Source organism: Pan paniscus, chromosome 2 (genome assembly GCF_029289425.2).
Source record: "Pan paniscus chromosome 2, NHGRI_mPanPan1-v2.0_pri, whole genome shotgun sequence".
NCBI classification, from domain to species: domain Eukaryota; kingdom Metazoa; phylum Chordata; class Mammalia; order Primates; family Hominidae; genus Pan; species Pan paniscus.
In genome coordinates this window covers 12,465,838-12,487,700 of record NC_085926.1, presented here as the reverse complement: position 1 = coordinate 12,487,700, position 21,863 = coordinate 12,465,838, and the positions used below count along the sequence as shown (strand labels likewise).

The window sequence follows — 21,863 nt, the reverse complement described above, 5'->3', positions numbered from 1 at the left end:
TCCTTTGACCAGAAGATCTGGAGTGAAGTGAGCACACAGAGGGCACTGCTCTGCTCTTTGCAGCAGAGCAGTCAAAGCAGACGTGGGTTCCAATCCTTGCTCCATCACGTTCTCATACCAGCTATATGACCCCACCTCTCTAAGGCTCAGTGACCATCTACAAACCAGGGATAACTGCACCTACCTCCTGGGGTTGCAGCAAGAATTAAATAAGACAGGTAAAGTGCATAGCCCATAAGAAGTGTTCAATCAATACTACTATATCATTGTGGAGTTTTTAGGAGTGGCCTGAAAAATAAATCAGACTCAATATATGGTATCTTGAAAAAGATGTTAATGAATGGAAATGTCTTAATTTGCTGTTGAGAGCAGAGGCAGCAATGCAGGGATGAACGCAGCCTCTGGAGGTCTAGGTCCTGGAGTTGGCTCTTCCGTGTGGCTCTGAGCTAAGCCACTTAGCACTTCTACCTCTGTGCTCTTCTGTCACATACCAGAACCAGGCCATACCTGTGTTCCCTTTTCAGGGTCTCAGAGGATCGCTATGAAAAGTCAAAGGAGACTGAGGCTCGAAGAGCATGTAGAAGAAAGCCTCCAAGTCAGATATGATGAAAAGAGCCACACAAACAAATGACTAAGACAACGACACATGGGTCAGAGCTGAAGGCCTCCTCTAGCTGGCTGGCAACACCTTAAAAAGCCAAGTCCTGTTGCCATCAATCCCAGATGCTGGAGCAGTTGCAGGAAGAGAAATGAGAAGTAAAATGCAGAAAGTGTTAAGGGGGAGCGTGGCAGAAGGATGAGGCAGCAGCCACGACTGGAAGCAGTGACAGGACTGGGGAAAGCAGCACCATCCAGGACCGCAAGGACACAGGATGTGCCCATCAGAACACGCCACGGCTTCTCATGTTTCTGCACCCTTGAACACACACCTCTCCCATTTGCACAGGGCACCGTTCCCTATTGTTGTACTGATGAATGCCCATTTATCACTGGAAGTGCACAGCAGAGTGGTTTAGAGTGGTTAGTGCACATAGATTCTGGGGCCACAGTGCCTAAGTCCACATACTGACCCTGAGCAAGGAGCTTCACTTCCCTGTGTTCGGTTCTTCCAATTGTGGAAGATGGCTAAGAACAGGACCCACCTCATAGCAGTGATGTGAGGACCTGAGATAACACACAGGCCCATCACTGGCACGATACTTAGCACTGGAAGGTGCTCAGGGAGTGCTGGTGTGCACACCCATATCAATGCCTCCCAGGCTCTGGCGCTGAGCCCACGTAATCTTGGGCAAGCTACTGAAGCCTTCCGAGTCCCCATCTACGAAACAGAAACATCTCTAGTACCTACCCTCGAAGGTTTCTTGAGAAGATGAAAGGAGGTAATGCAGGCAAGCTCAGAGACTGGGAATGGCACTGCCAGAACAGTCAGCACCTGTTGGCTATAATGGTGATGGTATCTCTATCACAACACCGACTGCTACAGGACAGCACAACTGTTCACTTCTCTTCCTCTCTCACTAGACTGTAAATCCTTCAAGAACAGGGACTAGGTCTTTTCCTCGCTCTTGGGTCCCCAACACCTATCCAATGCCTGACACATAGTGAATTCTGGCTGAATAAAGGACAACGGGGTGGGCAACCAGCACGACCATCAGGGCTGGTCCTTCAGGGACATACCCCTACTTGTGTCAGTTCCCCAAAGGCATCACAGAAGGGTCCTGACATTACCTTCAGAAAGAGTTACGCAGAAGGTGCGTAACTTTATCCAAGGACGACTATTGTTGAAAAAAGGCCAATTTGAGTGAATCGACTTGAAATAAAAATCAGAATTTCAGAGGCATCAGAAAAGAAACAATTATGGCCAGGTGCAGTGGCTCACACCTGTAATCCTGGTGCTTTGGGAGGCTGAGGTGAGAGGATCACTTGAGCCCAGGAGCCCAAGACCAGCCTGGGCAAGAGCGAGACCCTGTCTCTACAAAAAATACGAACAACTATTATGACAAGTATTTAAGTTGAAAAATTAATCTAAAAAGATGAACATGAATCAATTTTTCTTATATTTAGCAAAATTTAGATTGTGATTCCAAGTGTTGTGAACAAATAATAAATCAAGTATTGGTTTTGGTTGGGGGACGTATGTAGCTTGCTGATAGAACTGTGCTGGTAACATCTTTAAACATCCTTAGGTTCACACGGGGAAATGAGTTGTAATCTGAAAATTTCTTATAAAAAATTAATCCCCACAAGCATACCCCCTTCAAGCAACATTCCTGCACTGTCACTATGTGTCGTTTATGTCACTTTGTCCTTTGTTATGTTAATGTAAATTCAATGCAAATTGACAGCAAATTGAACATTTAAATCTTGCAAAAAAGATGCAGGATTCATGAAGTCTATGAAAGTGATCAAAGTATGGCAAAGGGATTAAAAAATGAGAATCTGGCAGTTAGACTAGAGGAGAATTGAAGGAAAAAATCAACTAAGGTGATAACACAATAAAGTATATCAAGAGCGCTGAGGAGGGAAGAGAGATATATCTGAATGCAGATTGAGTTCATGCCAGGCCTGCTTATTAGTGAATAGTTTATCATTTTCACTTCTCAGTGCAACTCTGTAACTGTGGGGCCTTGACTAAGGAATAGTAGAACAACATACACCTCCCAGATTACGCACCCCAGTACCTGCAAATATGACTTTATCTGGAAACAGGGTCTTTGCAGATGGAATCAATTTGATCTAAGGACATAGTGACTGGCGTCCTTAAAAGAGGCAAAATATCACATGTACCCATACCCCGAAAATACATACATCTATTATGTATCAAATTTTTAATGCCAAAAAAAAAAAAAAAGAGGAAAATTTGGACAAAGACACACAGAAACACACAAGGGAGAATGCCACGTGACCACAGAGGCAGAGATTAGAGTGATGCATCTGCAAGCCAAGGAATGCCAAGGGGTGCCAGGAGCCAGCAGTGAAGGCAGGCAAGGAAGGATGCTCCCCCAGAGCCTTCCGAGGGACTGTGGCCCTGCTGACACCTTGAGTTTGGAATTCTGGTGTCCAAAACCATGACAATAAATTTCTGTTGTTTTAAGCCATTGAGTCTGTGGTACTTTGTTATGGCAGCCCTAGGAAATGAATACAAGGGTCAATGAAACTTCTTGGGATACTGTAGTGCTCCTAAAGAGATGCTCTTCAGGGAGGTAGCCCTCTCCCTGTGCAGAACCTCTACGCTGGCAGGCTGGCTTGACCTTATGTCATGTTGTGGCCAGCCTAACCAGGATGCAGTTCTGATGGGCGAGCTCCTGCTATTTCTGATCCCTAGGTTTCTGCTGTGGCAACCTGTCTGCACTATAGCTCCTCCAAGGCTGGGGGCTCTGCCAGGTTCTTAGCAGGTCCCTCCCACACACCAGAATCCCACTCCTGACCCCAATCTGAGGTTACAGCTGGAACAGCCATTGAGATCTCCCTGGTGCCACCACTCCTTGCCACCCCGCTGGCTATGGGGTTGCCAAGCATGTAACCAAAAAGGAGCTGCTGGATTTTGCGCGTATATGCCAGAAGCAAGATGAACAAAATCACTGGGGACCTGAGAAGTTTTATAAGGTTTCATGGAAGAGCTGTACTGTATCACAGGGACAAGGAGGTCTGGGATGGATGGAGACAGTCAACAATCTCACCAAGGGACCACAAAGTGTGGCGCTGCAGAGAGGAGAAGGGCCTGATCTCTGCTCTCCAAGCACCGACAGTCTAAACCCATGTATGACACATGAGGAAAGTGCTGCACGCCAAAGAGGGCTGTGGGGGCCAGAGGAGCAGCACCCAGGACAGAGGAGGGGACGGTGGTAAGGAAAGAAACCCAGGAGAGGTCAGGCATGAGCAGGATTGAGGACATGCAGGAATCAGCCAGGCCATATGTGTGTGTTTGGGGAGTCAGGGAGAAACGTTCCGGGAATGTCTAGGATTAAATGAGGAAGGGCCTCTGTGAAAGCCTCTTTCTCTGACCCTACAGTGTAGCTGGAGGAAGGGGGACAGGACCATCTGTGCCCACCGGGCAGAAGGCTGGTTCAAAATCTAGGCCCAAGAATATGAGGACTTAATAACATAGCTATTACAGGATAGTTATTCATAATTTGGAAAGAATTCAACTGGCAAAACAGTATTTAAACAAACCATAAACTCACGTAAGGCATTTCAAAAATGATTTGATCCACATTAAATTCCAACATAATTTTCAAGGATACATCTACTACCAAAAACAGAAAGAAAAAAAGGTGTGGACTGGACTGCTACATGGGACAAGACTACCTAAAAACATCTGACTTAAACTATCATTTTGACAGAAGCCAAAGTTCATTATGACTTACCTCTTTGATGTGATGATAGGCATGTTTGTCTTCATATCTGGAACAAAGAAGTTCTATTAGTTTCAGGCAAATTTCCCATAAGGGGAACAAACACTAAAAATCTAGGAAAGACTAAGAATTTTAAGATTCACAAAATCACACACCTAGAAAGTTTACTGTCCAGTCAGCAATGGCAAAAATATGCTTTCTATGCCGTCCTTCCCTGAACCCATACCCTTGGCAGGTGCTGCCCATCAATCACATCGGTCTTGCTGGGCTTAGAGGGGACCTCAGAATTCTTCTCAACTCAGGGCTCCAGCTAAGCAGCAACAGAACACGAGGAAACCTCTCTGCCATGGCTGAATGCTCATTCCAACTTCCAAATGAGAATGCTGAGGCCCTAGAGGTATGCACTTCATCTCCATTCTTCCCTCTTCACTGAAAGCTCCTTCCATGTGTATATCAAAAGTGCTGGAAAAGTGAACTTGATTGCAGTGTTGGTTTTGGATGTGGATTTGGGAGTTCAGGGATCCAGCTCTAGCTCCCTGTGCAGAATCTCAAACTGGCTTGACCTCAAGTTATTTTGAAGACCAGCCTGATGAGGGCGCAGTTCTGACAGGCGGGGTCCTGCTGTTTCTGAATCCCTAGGTTTTGGTTGTAGTAACTTGCCTGTACCCCAGGCATAAGCAGGGCATCAGGTGGGAGGAGTCTTTCCAACCGAAATGTTTATCAGGTCACCCAGTGGTCTGGGTTTTCATCCTGGTCTTTTCCTAACTCTGCCTTTGGGCTAATTACTTCTCTTTTCCCAAACTCAGCCTCTTCTGCATGCATTAAATGCTTGGAAGAGATGATGTTCAGCTTTAACCCCACAGGAAAGTGAGCACACCCAGCCAAGATTGCACACCTAGTGACTACTATGGTTGCTGCTTAAAACCAATACCTTTCGGGGTGGTTTACTAAGCAGCATTATCGTGACAAGAAGTAACTGACGCAAAGTCTATCCGATTAGGTTGAACAATCAAATCACTATAAAGTTACTCAAATGGCCAGGCTCACCGGCTCATTCCTGTAATCCCAGCACTTTTGAGAAGCTGAGACGGGTGGATTGTCTGAGCTCAGGAGTTCAAGACCAGCCTGGGTAACATGGTGAAACCCTGTCTCTACAAAAAACACAAAAATTAGCTAGCTGCGATGGCATGTGCCTGTAGTTCCAGCTACTCGGGAGGCTGAGGTAGGAGGACGGCATAAGCCCAGGAGGTGGAGGTTGCAGTGAGCTGAGATTGCACCACTGCACTCCAGGCCCTATCTCCAAAAAAACCAAAAGTTACTCAAAATAATTTCTCACTCTGTGGTTATACAACCAACTTGATATAAGCTTCAGTTACTTCATTTCTATGTTTAAAAAAATCTCTTGTAAAAATTTAACTTTTTTTTTTTTTTTTTTGGAGACGGATTTGCATCATGTCACCCAGGCTGAAATGCAGTGGCGCGATCTTGGCTCACTGCAACCTCCGCCTCCAGGGTTCAAGCGATTCTCCTGCCTCAGCCTCCCAAGTAGCTGGGATTACAAGTGCCTGCCACCATGCCCAGCTCATTTTTATATTTTTGGTAGAGACAGGATTTCGCCATGTTGGCCAGGCTGGTCTTGAACTCCTGACTTCAGGTGATCCGCCTGCCTCAGCCTCCCAAAGTGCTGGGATTACAGGTGTGAGCCACCATGCCCAGCCAAACTTTTTTTATAATTATGTAATACATTTATATGGTTACAAAGTCAAATCTATAAAGTCTCACCTCTCTCTGCATCCTGTTTCATCCCTTCCTACTGGAATTTTTAAAAAACTACGCTTTATCCTTCCATTTAAAAAAAATTGGTCAGGCGTAGTGGCTCATGCCTGTAATCCCAGCACTTTGGGAGGCCAAGGCAGGCAGATCACTTGAGGTCAGGAGTTTGAGACCAGCCTGGTCAACATGGCAAAACTCTGTCTCTACTAAAAATACAAAAATTAGCCAGGCATGGTGGGATACACCTGTAATCCCAGCTACTCACGCAGGAGGCTGAGGCAGGAGAATCGCTTGAACCCAGGAAGCGGAGGATGCAGTGAGCTGAGATCGGAGATTGCACAACTGTACTCCAGCCTGGATGACAGAGTGAGTGAGACTCTTGTCTCAAAAAATATAATAAAATATCTATTTTATATTTCCATCTTTTTAGATAAACCACAGCACAGCATGTACTTTCCTTTATACTGTGCTGTCTTCGCTTACCAGCATATCGTAGCGATCTCCCATTCCTGTCTCAGCTCCACGGTCCTTCATTATATGGATTAATTATATAAATATGGATTATTCCACAGGTCCTCTCCTGATGAACATGCAAGTTGTTCCCAGTCTTTGGATATTACAGTGTTGCATGAATAGCCCTGTGCTATTTCTTTTCATATTTTTGTCAGTGTATTGTTAAGATAAATTCCTAGAAGTGAGATTGCTGGATCAAAAGTAAACGCATATACTGGGACAACTGGATATCCACAGGCAAAACAATGAAGCTGGACCCTTACTTTACACAGTATACGAAAATTAACACAAAATGGACCAAAGACCTAAACTTAAGAGTTCAAATTATAAACCTCTTAAAAGAAAACACCAGGGAAATCTGCATGATTTGGACTTAGCAATGGTTTCTTAAATAGATACCAAAAGCACAGGCAATAGTAGAAAAAATAGATAAATTGGACTTCATTAAAATGAAAAACTTTTACCATTTAATACTCATTAGGATGACTATTTTATTTTATTTATTTATTTAGAAACGGAGTCTTGCTCTGTTGCCCAGGCTGGAGTGCAGTGGTGCAATCTCGGCTCACTGCAACCTCCGCCTCTCGGGTTCAAGTGATTCTCCTGCCTCAGCCTCCTGAGTAGCTGGGATTACAGGTGCACAGCACCATGCCCGGCTAATTTTTGTATTTTTAGTAGAGATGGGGTTTCACCACGTTGGTCAGGCTAGTCTCGAACTCCTGACCTCATGATCCACCCGCCTCGGCCTCCCAAAGTGCTGGGATTACAGGCGTGAGCTACCGCGCCTGGCCGACTATTATTTTTTTAAACAAGTGTTGGCAAGGATGTAGAGAAATTGGAACCTTTGGTGCATTGCTGGTGGGAATGTACAATGATGCAGTCAATGTGGAAAATAGTTTGGCTAGTTCTTAAAATGTTAAACAGACAATTATCATATGACCCATTAATTCTACTCCTGGGTATATATCCAAAACAACTAAAAATAGACTCAGATACGTGTATGCAAATATTCACAACAGTATTATTCAGAAAAGTCAAAATACAGAAACCATCTAAGTGTCCATCAGCAGATGAGCTAAAGGCACTATGTCCAAACAATGGAATATTATTCCACTATAAAACGGAATGAAGTTCTGATAGACACTATGGCAGGGACAAACCTCGAAAATATGCTAAGTGAAAGCAACAGACACAAAAGGGCAAATATTGTGTGATTGTTATTTATATATGAAATATCTATAATAGGTAAATTCATAGACAGAAAACATATAAAGGTTACCAGGGACTGAGGAAAGAGAGGAATGGGGGAAAAGAAAACAAAGTAAATGCATAGGTAATTTTGCTAGACATTGCCAAATTCACCTCCATGAGGGTGGTACCACAAGCACCCCACCAGCAATGCAAGAGAAGGTCTGTTTCTGAAGTCCTCACCAATGCAGTATATTGTCAGACTTTTGGATTTCTGCCTGATTGTTGACATGTTATCTCAGTGCAGTTTTAATCTGTATATTTTCTTACAATAAAACATTTAAAAGATCCTTTCTAATTATGTTTTAACATGCTGGTATTGGTTCTTAAGTAATTACCATGAGAATTCCTTAGATAAATATTCTAAAACATTTATAAATTAAAGAGAATCAGCAAGGGAGAACCACACACATACATGTCATGGCTATTACAAATTCTAATTCTGGAAACAAAATTTTAAAAATTTTGCATAGTGCCACAGGTGAGCAGGTCCTTAACTACCAGTACCTGCCACAGGCATAGTACTCTGCTAAGCAAACACTTAACAACAGAAAAGCCCAATTAACACTTGATAATTCTAGAAATTAAACACACTGTCACCCAATCATAACCCTTTTGCTTTGATTAGAATTATTCTAGCTAACTTTGGCAGTAAAACTGCCAGTGTACATGTTACTTCTCTAGAATTTTACTATATAGCCTGAGATATAAGATCAAAAACAAAGGAAAATGATAATTTGTCAAAAGAACTGAATGATACAACAACTTTACCTGTCCATTTAGCAACCAGTTTAGGATCTGAAATTGTGAAGCTTGGACGGCTTCTTGAAAGAATACCTTTTCCAAAATAACCCTTCCAGGAAGAGAGAAAATGAAGTTAGTTCATGCTTAGTTACCAGTTTTTTAGCTGAGGTAGAATATACAGTAATCCCTCAGTATCCACAGGGGGCTGGTTCCAGGACCTCTGGTGGATACCAAAATCTGCAGATGGTTGAGTCCCTGATATAAAATGATGCAGTATTTATATATAGTCTACGTAGGCCCTCCCATATACTTTAAGTCATCTCTAGGCTACTTACAATACCTAATGCAATGCAAATGCTATGTAAATAGTTGTTATATTGTTTAATATAAGAAAATAAAGTCCCCGTTTAGTACACATGCGATTTTTCTCCCAAAATATCTTCAATCCAAGGTTGGGTGAATCCACGGAAGTGGAACCCATGATATGGAGGGCCGACTGTACCCATCTGAGTTAACAAGAGGTTCGCCCCACTTTTCATGTCTTTACATTTTCCCTCTGATTATCTAATGATGACTAAGGATGTTCTTAGCGTAACACCTTTCTAATCGCTTCAAGAGTACTAGTAAGTTTTTAGCACACCTCATTTATCCCATAACTAATGCTTTCAGTCTAGGTATGATAAGCCGAGGGCAGGCAGAGGCAGAGTTTCTTCTCTACATATGGTTCGGGAACACAGTGTGCCTGAAGGCAGGAGCCATGCTGCCCACTAGGTCCAAAAAAACCTCTTGGATTCTTTTGTACTCCAGAATTGAAGTATTCCTCTCATTCCTGCTGATTCCAAAAACAACATGTATTTTTCCCCTTTTCATTACAAAATATTTAAACACACAGAAAATTGAAAGAATAAAACAAACACCCCTTTCTCCATTTAGATTAACAATCAGAATAAAGAGGCCAGGCATGGTGGTTCACACCTGTAATCCCGGCACTTTGGGAGGCTGAGGTGGGCAGATCACTTGAGGTCAGGGGTTCAAGACCAGCCTGGCCAACATGGTGAAACCCTGTCTCTACCAAAAAATACAAAAATTAGCCAGGCATGGTGGCATGCGCCTGTAGTCCCAACTACTCGGGAGGCTGAGGTGGTAGAATCACTTGAACCTGGGAGGTAGAGGTTGCAGTGAGCTGAGATCATGCCACTGCACCCTAGTCTGGGTGACAGGGTAAGACTCTGTCACAAAAAACAAAAAAAACACCCAGCAACAACAAAAACCAAGAATAAATAATGCATACAGCACTTTATAAAGCCTCTTGCTTAATGTTATATACTGTAAATGAAGGCCTCCCTGGTGAGCTGCCCTTGGCCTACTGAGACTGCTGCCTCACCATGGCCAGTGCCACCCACTCTTCCATAAAGTGTCTAGAGAAGGCACATTTATGGAGACAAGACGCCATTCCATGGCTGCCTTGGGCCGGGAGTGGGAGCAGGGATTAAGTGTGATGGGCACAAGGGAACTTTGTGGTGATGGGAATGTTCTAAAACGGGACTGTGGTGAGAGTTGTGCAACTCTATAAATTTATGACAACCACTGAATTGTATACTTACAATGGGAGAACTTTATAGTTGTAAATTATAACTCAATAAAGCTGTTTTTTAAAAATGCCCACAGCAATGAACAGATTATGGAAAATTTTTTTTAAAGAACTACCAGTCTTCATTCAACTTGATCAATGCTGGAAAACAGTAAAAACTAGAACTTGTCCTCATCTGAGAAGAGGTCCCTAACCAGGAGGCAGCAGATAAGGAGCTCCATGCCAAAGCCCCATCTGATCCGTGCCTGAGCAGGGACACTATGCCACGCTGTGGCTACCTCTGGGAACGGGATGGGAGTGAGTGGGGAATTTTCACTTTTTACCCATTACATTTCTGTAAATTACTTTTTTTGTTCCTTTAACAAACATGCATTGCTTTTACAACTAAAGACAAAAAAAAATAGTCAATCCATTGAACCTACTTCATCACTGAAATAAAGGTTTGTGGGCAGGGGTGCTCCATCTGTCGTTCTATTACCCTAACATATGGCTTTTGGGCACTAATTCAAATTGTACTTTTCCTACAACTGGACCAAACCGCAAGGAAAGAATACACATTGTTCATGGTTGGTGTGGGGGTATGGCTGGGATGGGGAGAAGGAAAGGACTGCTTGCTCAGGGTTGTCTGAAAGTCATCTTACCAAGGCTGCCTGCACTTACTTTCCCATAGAGCTGCTCAATGTCCTCTGCATTCCTCACAATCACATTGTTGTTAATCATTTCAGCACGGAATATCTTGAATTCTTTCAGAGGACCATGGTCCTGACCAAAAGGGATTGGCAATGGAGACTCGTAAGTCTCATACACTCTTCTTTTCCTCTTTGGGGCATGGAAAACTGCTTCTGCCATTTTTCAGAGGAGGTATTCTTTAAACAGCAGACAACAAACAGAAAGAAACAGACAATCAGTAACTACCTTGATCCAAAATGTGAGTACATCTGTACCTAGGCTCAGAAAACTTAGTGGTCTGTGGGAAGAAATAGAGTATTTATAAAGCAATAAACTAAAAGCAGTAAGAACAGTTTGTGTGAGCAATGTAAATCATATTGACCTAGAATACTGCAATTAATCCCCACAATAAACCCCAGGAAATGAGTGGTAATCTTTCTACTCCAGCTGACAACGCTGAGACCTAGTGACATGCCCAAAGCTGCAATGTTAGGTCTCCTGAGAGCAAGCACAACAGGATTTCTGTCTACCAGGAGTGCTTCCATTTCACTCACCCAACAGACATTTACTACCAGGAATTCCTAATAATCATAGGTGCTGGAGAGACAAAGACAAAACTGAGACCCTGTCCTCAACAAATTAAATCTTGCAAGCACTTCATTTTCCAAGAGGATCTTACAATACACTAAACACTGGGTCAATCAGCTCCCAATTTTTAAAGTACATTAATAAATAATAATGACAGCAGCAGTTATTTAAGGGTCGATTATATACTACCAAATGCTACTGGCTTCAAGCAGGGACTCTAAAGCCAGACTATCAGCATCAGAATCAACTTTACCACTTCCTAGCAGTGTGATTTTGGGCAAAAGTCACTGACTCTCTCTGTGATTTAGTTTCCTCACCTGCAAAATCAAGATAAGAACGACTCTATCTTACAGTTAAGATCCATAAAGTGCTTAGAACAGTACCTGGCACATAGCGTGTACCATTCATGTATCAGCTATAATTAGTATTACAGGGTGAGCAGTAGCAACACCATTTTACAAATAGGAAACAGATTCAGGTTAGAGAGATTTGTAGACGACCCCGAGTGTGGTGGCATCGGATGACCCAGGTCTGTTGAACTCCCAAGCCCATGCCCTCTCTCTAGATTCTGCTGAAAGCACAGGCAGGGTCTATCTACTTTTGTCTGATGACTCTTTCTCAAAATCAGATGGTGAAGGGTTATTGAGCAGTAACGGAATTACCCACTGTGCACCCAGCACCATGAGGGAGAACAGAAAGCCAAAGCCAGTACGTGTCCCTCTGGGGCCATACATTGGATCCAAGGAGACAAAACAAGTATATAACATAGCTGGAAGCACAGAAAGCAGGTTGGAGCTAACGGAACTGGCTGTTATCCACTGTCTAAAGGAGGGAAGTAAATGTGAACATATTGTGTGATGCAGACACAGAGATACGGTAGATGCACTTAACCTAGGAAAACGTAACCATATACATGGGAAAACAATGTAAATGGTGCAAGACATTCCACTCGAGGAGCAGCTGTCCTGGAATGAGATGGGAAACTTGAATCTGCTGCTCCCCCAGTACTAGGTCTAGACTTGATTTCAACTGAGAGCTTACCTGGTGCTTGAAGATACAGTGCGGCCAAATCATACACACGTTTAACCTACATGACTCCGAATCCTCACAAGGGAAAAAATAAGACTAATTACTTAGGTGGCTCCTGCACTCAGTACTTGCATCCCATTGGCAAGGGATGCCATCAAGCCTGAAACAGTCAAGAAGGTGGCCAAAACTGAGGGAGGGGAAGGTGAGTGGCTTTAAGAGTGTCATGACCATTAAGAAAAGGCTTATCCAACGTGTGATGATATCATTATCCAACTTCTCAAGGAAGAAGCTGAGGAATTATACGAGGACATAGAAAAACACAGACTAAAGAGGAGTTAGAGGAAATGATACATCAATTACAAAGATAACCATGAAAAAGAAGAATCGGGAAGTTGGAACCTTCCTAGAATTGCCATTGTTCTAAGCAGCAACATGCTAGATTAATTTCTAAATAAGGTTCCTTGAAAGAATTACATACTGAGCATTACTTTGTACATTTTATATTTATGCATGCATCTTGCTGTATAGTGTTTATAACAAAACCATGTCTACTGCATGCTCACAGGAAACCTAAGAGATTTTCTTAAGAGCATATTTTGACTAGGCTTTTACCTTGCTTGCTGACTTATCCCTCAGCCCAAGCCAATGATCACATTTAGTACTCAACTGGAGAGACAATAATTTATTCTAAAACTGAAAATAAACACTGCTTTTTGGGGGCAGGATGTTGGTCTCTAGTAAGGCACTTTTTGAAAGACTTCCAGGAATGGTTCGGACTTTTATGGGATTTTTCACTTTTATAATAACCTCTGCTCAGCAGCTGACTTATATACATTACATTCGGAATTTTAAAAAATGAAAAAAGATTTAATGGCCACCTTCAAGAAGTTCTAATAAATTCTCTCAACAAATAAAGAGTTGTATTTTAGTCTGCCTCATTTGTTCAGCGTTTTTCCCTCTCAGACTGCTGTCACATCTAAAAAAGGCAAGATTTAGCTGTGACACTTGATCAAAAGAACTCTGTACTCCAACCCAGGTGTGTGGGATGGAAGGGTCCCTGCGACAAAACACCCCTCATAATCCAAGTTCTTGTGTTACTCTTGCTCATGCGGCTGCACACCCCTCAGGAATTTGGCTCGCAGTAGGCCTTCCAGACATGCAAAGCCGCCATTATTATTGTGTGACCTTGCACAACCCACTTTCTCTAAGCCCAGTTTCATCTTCAAATCGAACAGGACTGGAGGAGTCTGGCGGTTCCTCAAAATGTCAAACACATAGTTACGACATGATCCAGCAACTCCACCCCTAGGTATAGACCTAAGAGAAATGAAAACATATGTTCATGGAAAAATTTGTATGTGAATGTTCACAACAGTATTATTCATAATAGCATCAAAGTGGAAACCATCCAAATGTCCATCAATAGTTGACCAGATCAACAAAATGTGGTCTATCCATATAATCAAATATTTAGCCATAGAAAAGGAATGAAGTTCTGATACATTTTTCAACACTTGAAAGCATTATGCTAAAAGAAGTCAGACACAAAAGACCACGAGACAATTAATATAAAGTGTCCGGAATAGACAAATCCATAGAGACAGATTACCAGTTGCCAGAGACAGGGAAGAGTGGGAAATGGGGGGGGTGACTGCTAATAAGACAGGAGGTTTATTTTGGAGGGTGACGAAAATGTTTTAAAATTAGATTGTAGTGATGGTAATGGTTACATAACTCCGCGAATACTAAGACCACTGACTTGTACATTTCAGAAGGGTGACTTTTACAGAATTATATGGTATCTCAATAAAGCTATTTTTAAAAATTCAGAAGTAAAGACATTCCCCAGGCCATGTCCTGCAAGAATGACTTCACAGATACCAGCGTGAAGCTTCTAGAAAAGATCGAAAGAAACCCTCTGGGAAGGTAGAGCTCACTTCCCCAGGGGGAAACATTCAAGAGGACAAATCAGATGATCTCTAGTTTCATGGAAGAGTCCTCCTGTGCTGAACTCGAAAGGCAAAGCAGAGGAGAAAAGACTGCATTTACCATTCCCCATATCTGCAATGGACATTCAAGAAGGTTCTTTAGTGTCGCGGCAGAACAGCATGCTGTAAGAGGTGGGATGTGAGTAAAATAAGAAGAGGAAACTGTCATAGGTAGGTACCAGATGCCAGAGGCACTCACTGCATGTGCTGCACATGTGGGTACTACAGTCATCCCTTGGTATCCACAGGACTGGTTCCAGGACTCACCCCCTACCAAAATCCGCAGCTCAAGTCCCTTAAATAAAATGTAGTATTTGCATGTAACTTATGCCCATCCTCCCATCTACTTTAAGTCTTCTCTAGATTACTTAGATTACTTAGAATACCTAATACAATGTAAATACTAAATAATTGTCATATATATATTTTTTAAATTTCTTTTTCCAAATATTTTTGATGCAACATTGGTTGAATCCACAGATTCGGAACCTGATAGGGAGAGCTGACTGTACTATCCTCATTCCACAGATAAGAAAGAAGAGCGGTGCCTGAGGTGCACAAAAACATATAGGAAAGACTGGGTCAGTTGTCAAGAGGTTTGGGTTGCAAAGGTTGGTTTGGAATTGGAGTCACTGCAGGTTATTTAGAATGATGATTGAAAAATGCAGATTAAGAAAATTAAACCTGGGAGTGGTACATCACACAGTGGCCCTCAAGCTTAGCTACCCTTAACTCCTCATGCCCAGGCCTCACCTGCAATCAATTACATCAGAATTTCCTGGGTGGACCCAGCTGATTTTAACATATAGCTAACCACTGGTAACAGCAAGGTCTATTCAAATTCACTTAATCCCAGTAGCCCCCGGAGGTAAAGACTATTTTTATTTCCATTGTACAGATGGGGAAAGTGACTCGGAGGGGCCGGGCGCACCCCTGAGAAATCTTTACTTATTTCCCCAACCTGCGCACACCTGACTCCAGAGCTGCATATTCTTACTTTCTATTAAAAGCAGAGTCTGTTTCTTATTCTTCCCTCGAGCACACAAGCTAACACCTCTTAGGTGATGGTAAATGTCTATTAGAAAAACAAAAAAGGGAGAGGTGGCTCCATTTAATTTTCCAACTTCCTGGACTAGGTGCCAAACAAACCTGGTTAAAAAACCTCCTACTCAGCAAATCTCACCTTCTCCCAACCAAAACACGCTTCAAGCTCCATCTGCGCACCTCCTGGGCTTAGGGAGGCAAGGATGAAAGGGACAAGGTAAACAATCCTGCCTCTGGGGAGCTTTCAAGTTAGAACCTGAGAATAAGCCATATAAACAGATGACCAGCCTTTGAAAGTTGTTGTCAGGATTAAATGCATAATTTTGCAGAAGGCGTTTCGTTCGGGGCCTACCACGTGGAAAGCGCTCACCAGACGACAGCTGCAAATAAAATAAACAACTGCGCACCCCAATAGCGTTAGGGGCCCCGCGAATTCCTAACTCCCTGTCTTACCCCTTTGCTTCTTTCCCTGACTACCCCCACACCCGACCGAACTCCACCAGAGGCTGCGGCTCCTCTCGGGCATTGTCAGCTGCACCTTGCGCCCCAGCCCCACCAGCCCTGAACAAGGCGCCGGCGTTTCCAAGAACCAAGGGCTGCAGGCGCACGAGGAAAGCGCGGAGGAGTCAGTGACCGGGCGCACTAGGAAGCCTGGCTCCCCGTCCCGGCACTGTCTCGGCCGGCTGTGCGACCCCAGCACAGTACCTAGGCCCTTTCCTCTCTCGCCCTGGAGGACTTTCGGAAGAGCGAGATTTCCTTTCGCCGCAAAACACCAAACTCGGAAAGGGCCGCGGTTTCCTCGCCCAGGGCCCTTACCTTTCTTGGCCCCACGCGCTCGCCGTTACCCCGGCAACGCCGGCCGTGGGGCGGACACCGCTGCCGTCAAGCAGTGCGGCCGCAAAGCCAGCCGAGTGCGCAGCCGCAGAGCTCCCGTCGGGACTTGGCGGAGTGCGCCTGCGCACGGCCGGCTGGCGGGTGTTCTGTGCGCCAGCTCTGCCACTGCGGAGTATGAGGCGGAGGCTGCGTGCGCTCTTTGCTGCTCTCTGCAGGATTGTACGGAAGCCAGAACGATCCTGCAAGACGCATTTTACAGATGAGATGCAGTTACCCGTCAAATGTCACATAGTCACGTGGGAGATGGGAGAGACCTAGAGTCTTCGGCCCTCGGTGGATGGGATGTTTGAGGCGACCGACAGGACTTTATTAAATGGCCCTGAGGAAACTGATCTCATCTTTCTCAGTGTAGAAAGAGGATCACAGCAGCGCACCTGTGTACGCTGCAGCATGCGGGGAACTTGCAAGGACGTTTCCTCTGGCAGACACCTGGCCAGAAGCCTCTGTGTGCCCAGACTGCCTGTGCAGTTAAGGGACAATAGGCGGCAGGTCCACCTGCTCTGCATCCCCATTTTCCCCCCTCACTGGCTGCGTGAGCTTGAATGACTGACAACCTTTCTGAGCTTGAGTTTACTGAAAAATGGGCCATCAGAATTACGGGAGATGAGCAAAACTGGAGTGCAATAGGAAGTGTAAGTTTCTCCTGACCTGGTTATTTTAAAGGAGCCCTGTGGGGAGTCCAATATATACTTTCCCAAATATGAATCACAGGAGTTCCACCACACAGACTAAGCAGGAGGCAAAGGAGGATGGCAAGGAAGTGTGGCAAATACTGCTGGAGAGATTCATGGTGCTAGATGTGATGATGGATGTTGAATTTTGGACTTCTGCCAATGTTCTTGCCTCCATTCCTTCACGCATGCTGTTGCCTCTATGTTCCCTCCCCTCTGTTAGCTGCAGTAATTCCTGGTCAGCCTTTAGGTCTCAGCTCAAATATCACCTCTTCCAGGAGACTTCTTGCCTTCCCAGACCTGCTTGGGTGACTTGCCTCTGTGCTCTGCAGTAGTCTGGCATGGCATGTGTTGTCCCTGTTTTTCTGGCCCTTTTTATTTTTTGAGACTGAGCCTGGCTCTGTCGCCCAGGCTGGAATGCAGTGGCACCATCTCAGCTCACTTACCTCACTGCAACCTCTGCCTCCCAGGTTCAGGTGATTCTCCTGCCTCAGCCTCCCGAGTAGCTCGGATTACAGGCGCCTGCCACCACGCCCGGCTGATTGTTATATTTTTAGTAGAAACGGGGTTTCACCACGTTGGCCAGGCTGGTCTCAAACTCCTGACCTCAAGCGATCCTCTCGCCGCGGCCTCCCAAAGTGCTGGGATTACAGGCGTGAGCCACTGCATCCTGCCTGGCCCTTTTTGAACTGCACTGTGGGCTTGCTCTTGGTAGAGTGAGATCATGTCGCAGCATTCAGTGGGTCGTCTGCTGCAAGGACCTTCACTGCTAGGCTAGGGAGTTCGGGCTTTCGATACACCAAAATCAAAGAGCTTTGTGGTAAGAATGTTGCAAAAGAAAGGGAGAAAATTGGCAAGAGTCACAGGATATGGTAACAGGATGGATTGGGCAGGGGAGAGACAGCTGAAGAGAGGCTGTAATATCCGACCAGAACAAGCCAATTTAAGAAATACTGGTTTTAGAATTAGAGGGCTTTAACAATGAAAGGGATTCAGAGGTTGTCCAGTTAAACTTCCTTATTTAACTGATAAGAAAACAGTTCCAGTGGCACTGTGAGTTGTCAGAGATAACCGAGCAGGTCTGAGGTGGGGCTGAGACTACAGCCAGGTCTCTTAAATCCCATCCCAGCTCGTGGAAGGATTTGGGGTTTGCTGATAATGGGATCTCAAATTCCCCTCCCAAAAACATAAAAAAAGAAATTAAAAAAAGAAAAAAAATCTGTAAATTTTAAAAAAGAAAGAAATTTTCCCCAAGACTTTCTCAAGTGCATTTTAAACCCTTTGATATGGTTATTTTCAAACATACAACACAAAAGTAGAGAAAACAGTCCAATAAATCATCACTTCTGGCCGGGCACGGTGGCTCATGCCTGTAATCCCAGCACTTTGGGAGGCTGAGGCGGGTGGATCACCTGAGGTTGGGAGTTTGAGACCAGCCTGACCAACATGGAGAAACCCCATCTCTACTAAAAATACAAAACTAGCTGGACATGGTGGTGCATGCCTATAATCCCAGCTACCCTGGAGGCTGAGGCAAGAGAATTGCTTGAACCGGGGAGGTGGAGGTTGTGGTGGGTCGGGATTGCACCATTGCCCTCCAGCCTAGGCAACAAGAGTAAAAACTCTGTCTCAAAAATAAAAAATCGCTTCCACAACCTTCAACCTTTGGTATCTCATTTCTTTTGCATTCTCGATATACACACTTTTATCTCCTTGCTGGAGTATTTTAAAACAATCCCAGACATGATATAACTTCATCCATGATATAACTTCATCCATGATATTTCAGTAGGTATCTCTAATAGATAAGGACTTAATTTTATTACAATACATCTGCATCTACATATATATATATATATATACACACAGACACACACACACACACGTATATCAACTGTGTAGTTCATTCTCATTATTTGAGGTAATTCTGTTCTATAAAGTTGCCACAAACACTGAATTAGTAAATACTGAACCATGTTTCCAGGAGAAATACAAGATACAAGGTTAGGTGTCTGTGAGTCTCTGGTCACAGCATTTTCATCAACTGGTCAATATATAACCTCACTTCATGTGTTTCTGTTTAAAGACACCTTACATATGTTGATTCATCGACACTGAACTCGCAGCCAACAGCACTATAACTCCTGCCTAAAGGAGGCTTATCTAACACACCTATTCTCTCCAATAAGGCACATTTCTTGGGTGGGGAACACCAGACAGCACTTCAGCACTCCACTTGGGGCCATTTTAAACAGTTAAATCACCAACAAAAAGCACAAAAATGTGAAAAACATGGCACAAACTAGAGCTCAAAAAAGCATACTTATTTATGGTATGAGAGCTGAAACAAGAAGGCAGAGTCTCCTTGTTCACCTGCAGCTGGGAATGTGCACGCTGTGTGACTCAAATTTTTTGGTATTCTGTGCATGCACACATCTGCAGATGACTGTGACAGTGAAGTATTGATTGTGATGTTACAAATAAGTTTTAGCAACTAGGTGAGTTTGTAAATACAGAATCCAAGAGTAGGGAGGACGGACTATATCAACATATCCCCAGTATCACTAGCACATCTAACACAATGAACAGTTATCGGTGAAATGTGCCCAGAACCTCCAAGTAATATTTGGGATATACTTAAGAAAAAAGTTTATCTGAAATTCAAGTTAATCTGGGTGCCTCACATTTTATCTGGCCACCCTAGTGACAATTTATTGGGCATTTACTATATGCCAGCCACTTTTGCATCCATGATCTTATTTAATTCTCATAACAGGGCTGTGAGATTGGTGTTCTTACCTCTGTTCTGCAGCCAAGGTTACTGCACATGCCCATGGTGTCATTGCTAGGAAGTAGTGAAGGCCAGATGAGGATACGGATCTACGGGGCTTATGCTCTTTTAATCTGTCATGCTGGATACAGGAGGGCAGTGCATTAACAAAACATGACAGGCGGGGCGCGGTGACTTATGCCTGTAATCCCAGAACTCTGGGAGGCCGAGGTGGGTTGATCACCTGAGGGTGGGAGTTCAAGACCAGCCTGGCCAACATGGCAAAACCCCGTCTCTACTAAAAAATATATATAAAAATTAGCTGGGCATGGTGATGCGCCTGTAATCCCAGCTATTCGGGAAGCTGAGACAGGAGAATCACTCGAACCCAGGAGGCAGAGGTTACAGTGAGCGGAGTTTGTGCCACTACACTCCAGCCTGGGTGACAGAGTGATACTGTCTCAAAACAAAAACAAAAACAAAAACAAAGAAAATAAAAACCACACAACATTCAATACTGAAATATAAAAAATAACCAACAGTAAGTGTCGGTTGGAGGTCAGGGAAGACCAGGATGGGTCTAAGAGCCTGGGAGGCTTCCAGGAAGAGGTGGCATATGAGCTGCCCCTGGAAGGGAGGTTAGCCTTAGGAGGAGGAGAGGAGGAGGGCAGGTGGCTGCCTAGGGCACAGGGCAGGCCCATGTGCAAGGCTGGAATGGGCCTTGGTTCCGGAGCCAGGGAGGAGCTGGGCCTGGCCGGGGCAGGAGGTTGGAGCTGTGATAAGGTCCGATAGGTAGGGTGGGGACCGATTGTGGAGGCGCTTAAATTCCAGGCTTGGCTTTTGGACTTTACCCTGCAGACAATGGGGAGCCACCAGCGTTTCTGAGCAGGGCAGGGCAGCCCCAGCTGTCGCCCCATTGTTTTTCTGAAATAGCGTTGAACCCTGTAGTATTTCAGACAGTCCACCAGATGGAGACATTTCAGCAAATTTAAACCACCTAGTGTCTGAAGGACACTGCTTTACCGAGGTGAAAACAAATACAGGGACCCTACTAAGCTCTAACTTTTTACTCAGCATCCTCAACAGAAAATGCAAGGACTGTGAAAAAAAAAATCAAATCAGAGACATAGTCCAGCTTCACTCTGCTGGTGAGAGAAAGCCTCCGCTAATTTCACCACGTTGAAAGAGAGATTGAGCCTCAGCAGCTCTTTGAGGTCACTGATATTATCCCATTTACAGATGAGGAAGCTGAGATTCTGCAGCGTACATTAATGCCATTATTTACCAGACTAACACCAGGCCAGGCTGTGGGATAGAGTTGACACTGTGTGTGAAGGGACGGGCTGGTCAAGTCCCCAAGGCATTGCCTTGCTGTGTGGGCTTTTAAGGGCCAAGAGTCCCTTGTGCAAAGGGTTAAGAATTACCTGAGATCCAGAAAGATCTGTAGCACTGATGATGAGAGCTACCTGGATTCCTACCATCTGCACTAATCCAGGTGTTTTTTTTAAGGCAGACCCGCTTAATTCTCTCCAGCAACCTGGTGAGTTAATGATCATCATACTCTTTTTATAGGTAGGAAAACAGATTCAGAGAGGTGAGATGAGTTGCCCAAGGTCACACAGGGAGTAAACATCAGAGCAGGAGGCAGGCTCGGTGGCTCAGGCCTGTAATCCCAGAACTTTGGGAGGCTGAGGTGGGTGGATCACCTGAGGTCAAGAGTTCAAGACCAGCCTGGCCAAAATGGTGAAACCCCATCTCTACTAAAAATATAAAAATTAGCCGGGTGTAGTGGTGCGTGCCTGTAATCCCAGCTACTTGGGAGGCTGAGGCAGGAGAATCACTTTAACCTGGGAGGTGGAGGTTGCAATGAGCTGAGATCTTGCTACTGCACTCCAACCTGGGTGACAGAGTGAGACTGTCTCAAAAAAAAAAAAACAACAACAAAAAAACAAAACAACAAAACAAAACAAAAACATCAGAGGGTGG

At 44.3% G+C, this 21,863-nt stretch overlaps 1 protein-coding gene across 15 annotated transcripts in view; it reads right to left on the bottom strand.

Moving 5' to 3' along the window:
* Positions 1-16,547, bottom strand: part of TSEN2 (tRNA splicing endonuclease subunit 2) — a 53,104-nt gene extending 36,557 nt beyond the window's left edge. For 4 of the 15 annotated variants that reach the window (XR_008624695.2, XR_004670448.3, XR_010111398.1 and 1 more), the window contains exons 1-4: positions 16,359-16,490; positions 10,885-11,090; positions 8,661-8,742; positions 4,368-4,404 (exon numbers count right to left, since the gene is read on the bottom strand). Coding sequence is in view for 9 of the 15 variants with exons in the window: in XM_034955831.3 (XP_034811722.1) it covers positions 4,368-4,404; positions 8,661-8,742; positions 10,885-11,073 (308 nt within the window). In the remaining 6 variants the exon portion in view is untranslated. Of the gene's footprint in view, positions 1-4,367; positions 4,405-5,402; positions 5,515-8,660; positions 8,743-10,884; positions 11,091-12,522; positions 12,645-15,681 lie in introns of those variants that run through there. The other 11 variants (XR_004670449.3, XR_010111397.1, XM_034955824.4 and 8 more) reach the window with 9 other exon arrangements.
* Positions 16,548-21,863: the final 5,316 nt, after the last annotated feature.